At 37.5% G+C, this 7,797-nt stretch overlaps 1 protein-coding gene across 1 annotated transcript in view; it reads right to left on the bottom strand.

Moving 5' to 3' along the window:
- Window positions 1-425: 425 nt before the first annotated feature.
- Window positions 426-7,797, bottom strand: part of CNTNAP4 (contactin associated protein-like 4) — a 288,255-nt gene continuing 280,883 nt past the window's right edge. Inside the window, exons 23-24 of the mRNA XM_010850772.1 lie at window positions 7,098-7,169; window positions 426-1,149 (exon numbers count right to left, since the gene is read on the bottom strand). Of these exons, the coding sequence (XP_010849074.1) occupies window positions 956-1,149; window positions 7,098-7,169 (266 nt within the window). The 3' untranslated portion in view covers window positions 426-955. The remainder of the gene's footprint in view (window positions 1,150-7,097; window positions 7,170-7,797) is intronic.

Here is a 7,797-nt window from a genome sequence, read left to right as displayed (position 1 = left end):
ATAAACCTATAAAGAAAGCTTACATAGGATTTGGGGAAAATATTCTCAGAAGTATATTTCATTTGAGACATTGCAGTTGTAAATAAAAAATAATTCTTTGCAGTGTTAAGAATTGTGTGTGTGTGTTTTATCAACAAGTTTACTTGCAAATATTTCACATTCTTTGGGAAATGGGCATTAACCAGGTTCTTAACTACTACCAATACCAAACCATGACAACAAATTAAACAGAAATGTTTTAAAGGCAAGACATCACATACTGATGACCAATGCACTTTCTGAGTCTTGTTACATACAAATTTTATGTTCAGAGCTGGAGCCTTACGCACAAAACCTCATGTTTTCAAAATCATTAAAAACAGTCAAATCGAAATAGAGCAATACAAACAAACCAATGAAAACAAAAACATTTTTCCAGACTATTGATAAATTGTATTGAATGCAATACAGAGAAAGGCAAAGGGTTTATATACTTTTGGCCACTGAAGATGCAAACATCAGCCAAACAGGATCTTAGAAGCATTTCCAGGTCTATGAATAACACCATGGGGACACCAAAGCAAACACAGCATATGTTCTCAAATAAAGCAAGGTCATTATAGTCCAATTTTGATTTTCACCTCTAACACAACTTAGGTAGCACGTGGTTGAGAGGCTAGCACTACAGTTTTCACAATGAAAAACTGTAGCTCTCAAGTGAGTTAAACTTCTGCTTTAGATTGTATCAGAATGGCTGGAAATTAACAGCAATATCTAATTCTTGTTATGCAGAATGACCGCTGTGGGAAATAAGTCAATGGATGAGGCCTCCTGGAGCCATCTCGAGTCTGGCAATGCGGCAGTGCTGCAAATCCATTGCCTGTACATTCAGTGGGAGAGCTTGCTTTTTGTTCTTTGAGAGCCCCTGGCTATTACATCAGGCTATTGTAATTATACAGTAAATCATCTCTGCCAATCAGAAGAAGTACTCTTTCTGATTTTCATTGACTGGATTTTGTATATTAAGCTCACTTTTCAAAACAGCCTCAGCATTGTCTACATTCTCTGACCTTTTTGCCTCATTTCTTTTGTATAACCTTTTCTGCTGATAAATGCGGACAGCTATGGCAGCGATGCACAGCAAGATAAAGATCACAACAGCTATCAAACCTAGTGAGAGAAGAGAAGAGACACACAAAATCAGAACCGTTGTCCAAACAGAAACTGTATAGACTTCATTGTTTAAGAAGTCACAGTAAAATTATTTTCTACCAAAATCAAGCATCTAGTACATGTAAGTTGGAAATATCAAAAATCTCAGGCATTTCTGGATCAAGTATTATCAAAATATGTTGAGTTTACTTCTGAGTTCTGTCTTATGGGCTCACCTTCATTTATTCTGAATGCATATTATAATGGATTATTTAGTGTATTTGTATATACAATTTTTTTAATAATATATTACTTCACATCTCTAAGTCCATGGGGTCATTCATATTAATACCTAGACAAGTTTAGTTATTTTGAAATTATATAGTAGTAGTAACATCATAAAATAATCAAGTGTGTTTTTAATACTTAAATATGTGAACATTTTAAAACTGAACTTTAGTTGATTTACAATGTTGCGTTAGTTTAAGGTGTACAGCATGATTCCATTATACATATATCTATATACACACACATACATGTATCTCTATTATTTTTCAAATTCTTTTCCTTTATAGGTTGTGACAAAATATTGAGTAAAGTCCCTGTGCCATACAAGGTCCTTGTTGGTTATCTATTTTACATATAGTAGTGTGTATATGTTGATCCCAATCTCCTAATTTATCCCCTTAAACGTTAACATTTTAATGAAGTTGATTATCAATAATTTGTTATATCCCTAAATAGCAAGAACAAGTTTTATATGAATAATCCTTACTATGAACTATATTGATCCTGATACACAGATGAGATTATATCTATATTAAGAATATTGACTTTTTGAGACATCTGATTGTAAATAAAAAATTTAAACACCACAGCGGTTAGCTATGCTAATTGGTTACCAATTCTGGCATTATGTTAAGTCAGTTATCTTCAGAGTGAGATCTCTGAATCCTTGATGGTTCCTGGAACATTTTGAGGAGGCCCATAGCGTCGACGCTATTCGTAATAACTCTAAGATGCCTTTCTCACCATGTTGACGTGCCCACTGAGAGAACAAAGCAAGGTTAGGTAGAGTTCCTGGTACCTTAACATGAACTAAGGCCAAAGTTTCAAAGTGGTCACTGAATTCATAAAGTAAGCAGGCACTGCTCTGCCAGCTTCATTTAAGAATGTCCTTGATGAAGCACTAAAAATTATACATTTTGTCAAACTGTGACTTTTGCCCATAAGACTTTCTCACATTTTGTGTGATGAAATGGAAAGTATCTGTAAAGTACTGATACTTCTCCCGCAGACTGAAGTACGGTGGCTGTCTCTGGAAGAAGGCCAGTGTGAGCATTTCAGTTGAGTTGTGAGCTGAACTAGTTGCTTTTTCCTGTAAAGAACACTGTTTTTCTTGGAAAGAACAACTGACAGATAAACTGTGGTTGTTTTAACTTGCATATCTGGCAGAAATTTTCTCTAAAATGAAGTGAATCTGTCACTTCAAGATAAACAACTGAAAGTGTAGGATGCCAGTGATCAAAGCCAAGTTTTCAAATGAAACATAGAACTTGGAAAACTGTTGTCTGTCACAAGTTTGAGAGTTCCTCATACTTAGACTCTTCTGATGAAATCAGTGGCGGTGTGAACACAGTGTTTTCAGATGAAAATAAGTACAACGGAAACAGCAAGGTGGATGGAGTCTCATATCATAAAACAAGGACTCTTTCCTCTAGTTTAAAGTAGGTGTAAACAACTCTGATCACTCCAACTGAAACCAAAACTTCAAAGGTCCTCATCAGTCACAATGGATTCTCGAGTACGTGCTCTGATGGGCAGATTGACTACAGCTAATAATATTGCCAGGGGCTAAGCCGATTTTTGGCTATGACACACTTATCTGAGAGGGATAGCAGAAACTTCAAAGGTCCTCATCAGTCACAATGGATTCTAGAGTACATGATCTGATGGGCAGATTGACTATAGCCAATAATATAGCTAGGGGCTAAGCTGAGTTTTGGCTATGTCAGCTTTATCTGAAAGGGATAGCAATTCCTTGCTGACAGATCTAACATAAATCTGATATTGAAATCTGTATTGAATTCTGTATTGAAATCTGAAGAATTTTCTAATGGATATAATTGTTTTATTTTTGTTATATTAATAAAGAATAATTGAAATCAGAATATCCATTTGTTGTCATATATTTTGCCTCTCATCTTAGAAAAGTAATGAGTTGTTATCAGTATTCTATTGCTTGGTTATAGGCCTCTGATTTAAAGAAAGAGATCCTAAACAATTTCAATGGAGAAAGCTGATGAAGTAGGTACAGACAGTAGGCTGTGTCTTAATTGCTGTGTCTTAATTGTGTGTCTTAATTGCTGTGCTGTGCTTAATTGTGTCCGACTCTTTGCAGGTCCATGGACTGTAGTCTGTCAGGCTCCTCTGCCCACATAATTCTCCAGGCAAGAATACTGGAGTGGGGTGCTCTTTCCTACTCCAGTGGATCTTTCTGACCCAGGGATCAAACCCATATCTCCTGCATCTCCTGTGTCTCCTGCATTGGCAGGTGGATTCTTTACCACCAGCACCAAGTGGGAAGCCCACACAGACAGCAGGCTACTGCAGACAAAATCAGGGATGGGCTCTGGAATGGGTTTGCTCCATGCATGTGATTTATCTCTTGTAATTGGAGACGGTTTATATCCTTTGGCCACCTGATGCAAAGAACTGACTCACTGGAAAAGACCCTGATCCTGGGAAAGATTGAAGGCAGGAGGACAAGGGGACAACAGAGGATGAGGTGGTTGGATGGCATCACCAACTCAATGGACATGAGTTTGAACACGCTCCAGGAGTTGGTGATGGACAAGGAAGCCGGGCGTGCTGCAGTCTATGGGGTCACAAGGAGCTGGACACAATTGAGTGACTGAACTGAACTGAATTAGAGACAGTGTTATGTCAGGGTTTGTTATGTCCAAGAAAAACCTTGATTTAACATGATACACCAGAAAAAAAAAAGGAAAGGAAAAAAGATATTATAGATGAAATATGACTACCTACCGCATTCTGAGACATTACTATCTGAAGTTCTGTGTGAATGTGTTTTTATGATGAAATTACGTAGCTTGCTGTCTCAATCTGACCATTCATATCTGTGAAGTCTGACCAGAAACTCTCTAGTGTCTGAGTCACCAGTTTTAAATGTCTTATTAAATCAATTTCCCCACCTCACCCTGTTTATTTATTTGTTGTTTATAATTCAAGAAAAAGATTGCCTAAAATGTAAAACATAGGAGAATTAGCCAATTAGAATATACTTAAATGGACTAACTCATGTTACACAGCGGATGCAAGTTAAGAGTAAGAAGACAACAGTTGAAGAAATCTACTACAATGCTGGCAGATGGAGAAACACACTAGAGAATGGTATTCTGTGATTTAGCAGACGAATTGCATGTGATCCCAGACAAGGCCTTTGGAGCTTAGATGGCCACAACCCGCTGCTCTGCTTCTGAAGCTCAGTCCCTGTCATGATCAAAAGCAGGCACCACTAGATCCAGAGGCCCTGGGGAGACCCTAAGCAGTAAACCTTCCATAGAGTCTTGCTCTGCTCTATGCATCCGAGTCGAGTGAGAATTTCACACACGACCTACAACTTGCTTCCATTCTAGAATAACACAGAATAACTTATAAACACACTTCTTCCTTTACTCTGCAAATCTTGCCAGTAATCTTTGCCCAAAGGTATGATAAAAAGATTAAATACTTGCTCTAACATTGGCATGACTACACATAACTATGTATCTGCATCTCCCTATATTCATACTATATTTATCGGTGTATAGAAAATACACAGTAAAAGCACCATTATTGTTGCAGAAACCAGTAATCGAGAAACCAAGCACCACACTCGGACAGTTGGAGAACTCAGGTTTATTATGCCAGCAGGCACAGAGGAGTTAACACTCCAAGCTCTGAGCCCCGAACAAGGGGTTACGGAGTTTTTATAGGCAGACTATAGTGGGCAACAATAGCTGCTAATAGGCTGGTTTAAACTAGGGGGTTTTGCACGCGTGGGAATAGCGGTCAAGACGGGGAGGGGAATGCCTGACCTTTACAGGGACTGGCATGATTAAGCAGGTTTGCAGGGGCTGGGCAATGGCAAAGAGCAGGACAAGGTGCGTGAGATAAGCTCCGGTTCCTCGTTTTGTAAGTCCCCACTTTCCAAGACTATGTGACCTACGTGATCCAGACTTTGCAAGGAGCAAGCTGAGTTACAGAGGCAGAACGAGCAGGAGGTTATGTGAAATTTTAACTTTTCCTCTTCATTATGAGACCGAGACAATTTGTTTGACAAACAGGAGTCCCAATTTGAAATGTTGAGCACATTGCATTGATAAATGGTATAATTTTAAATTTAGAGTTTTTACCAGTTAATGTTTTAATGCTATATTAATATATTTATTTTACACATGCAGATTTTAACTACTCTTCTAACAGGGTGAGGAGCCTATTTTATGCATCTTTAATTTATACACCATTAATTTGACAAAAATAAAACAACTGAAAAAGCAATGGGGATTTTAATATTCTTGCAAATTTTGATCAGTACTATTCTGTCTAAATAAAATTCTAAGTACTTAAAGGAAGCTGATGTCTACACAAGTAAGGGTGTAAAAAGTAGAGAAACAAATGGATCAATTATAAGCCCACATAAGCTGCTCAAGAATATGTCTAATCACATTACTTGGCAATATAATAAAATAATTGCTTACTTTCTATATCATTTGCAGAATATGGAGAAAAGGTGAACCATTTAACATTTCAATAATCTGATTAATAATATTCTGAAAACCATTAATCAGGAAGAAAAAGGTTTATGTGGGGGCTTGGTTTTGAATAAATTATGTCTCAGAGAATATGCTGCTCTACTGCCAGGAAGATATATTTAAATTTTTTGGTGCTAATTTTGCAATTTAAAATAAGTAATAAACCGCTTTTATTCCATTAGCTTAGTATTTGATAAAATGCAAATACAACTGTAATATTCATTGAGAAGGGCATCTAAACCAGGAAAATAATCCACTTTATTAAGCATTAAGGCAACAATAAACACATGTTTTTAATGTTCATCTCAGAATTTTCCAACTTGCTACATAAATTCTTGCAGAAGCAGTGATGTGTCTAAGAAACCAAAAAATGACACTTTCTTAAATACAATCAGAACACCCTAGGGAGTGCAGATGGCCATTCTAAAGCTAAATGATATTCATTATTAGTACTATGTCCTGCTGCTGCTGCTGCTGCTAAGTCGTGTCAGTCAAGTCCGACTCTGCGACCCCATAGATGGCAGCCCACCAGGCTCCCCCGTCCCTGGGATTCTCCAGGCAAGAACACTGGAGTGGGTTGCCATTTCCTTCTCCAATGCAGTTGTGTCCGACTCTTAGCGACCCCATGGACCCCATGGGATTCTCCAGGCAAGAGTACTGGAGTGGGGTGCCATTGCCTTCTCTGATGTCCTAATAATATCTAATACTAATACTTGAGTGTGGTATTTCAGTGAAATTATCAATTATTTGTACTGGAAATCTCCAAGGAAGCTGCAAATTTAAGAAGACTGTATGACAATCCAATACAAATAATAAATCACCTTCCTGACCTCAGGATTCACTGATAACTCTTGGGACATGTACAGATTCTTCATGTACTGTCTGTTCAGTGTCCAACTCTTTAGGGACCCTGTGGACTGTAGCCCACCAGGCTCCTCTGTCCATGGAATTTCCCAGGCAAGAATACTGGAGTGGGTTGCCACTTCCTTCTCCAGGGAATCTTCTCTACCCAGGGATAGAACCTGAATTTCCTATATTGGCAGGCAGATTCTTTACCAGCAGCCCTATAGTATCTATAATGCTAAATATTCACCATTATTAGGAACGATATTAAGTACCGAAGAAGAGCTCATTCATGCTTTCTGTTACCTCCAATGACTGCAGAGTCACTTTTGATTGTCTTCGTGAGGGGTTCTCTGTCATCTCTTGTTCCAGAATGATCTACATTAAAGGACAAAAAAGAGGGGAATGGGGGTGATATAGGAGAGTAAAAAGAAGACTTTTAAAAAATTCATAAACAGTTTAAATCAGAAGAGAATTATAGAGGTCAATGTGGAATGTCTGTAACTGTAAACTTATGCAATACCCACATGCAAAGGCCCGTATGAATAAGGAATTGAGAATTGAGAATCTAAAAAAGAAATGGGAAAGAATCAAAGGTAAAGTTCATAGCAATACAGGCATACCTCAAGAAACAAGAAAAAAGTCAAATAAATAACCTAAGTCTACACCTAAAGCAACTAGAAAAGGAAGAAATGAAGAACTCCAGGGTTAGTAGAAGGAAAGAAATCTTAAAAATTAGGGCAGAAATAAATGCAAAAGAAACAAAAGAGACCATAGCAAAAATCAACAAAGCCAAAAGCTGGTTCTTTGAAAGGATAAATAAAATGGACAAACCATTAGCCAGACTCATCAAGAAACAAAGGGAGAAAAATCAAATCAATAAAATTAGAAATGAAAATGGAGAGATCACAACAGACAACACAGAAGTACAAAGGATCATAAGAGACTACTATCAGCAATTATATGCCAATAAAATGGACAACGTGGAAGAAATGGACAAATTCTT

The sequence above is a fragment of the Bison bison genome, unplaced genomic scaffold (assembly GCF_000754665.1).
Source record: "Bison bison bison isolate TAMUID 2011002044 unplaced genomic scaffold, Bison_UMD1.0 scf7180017864295, whole genome shotgun sequence".
Lineage (NCBI taxonomy): Eukaryota > Metazoa > Chordata > Mammalia > Artiodactyla > Bovidae > Bison > Bison bison.
This window is presented reverse-complemented; position numbering and strand designations above follow the sequence as displayed.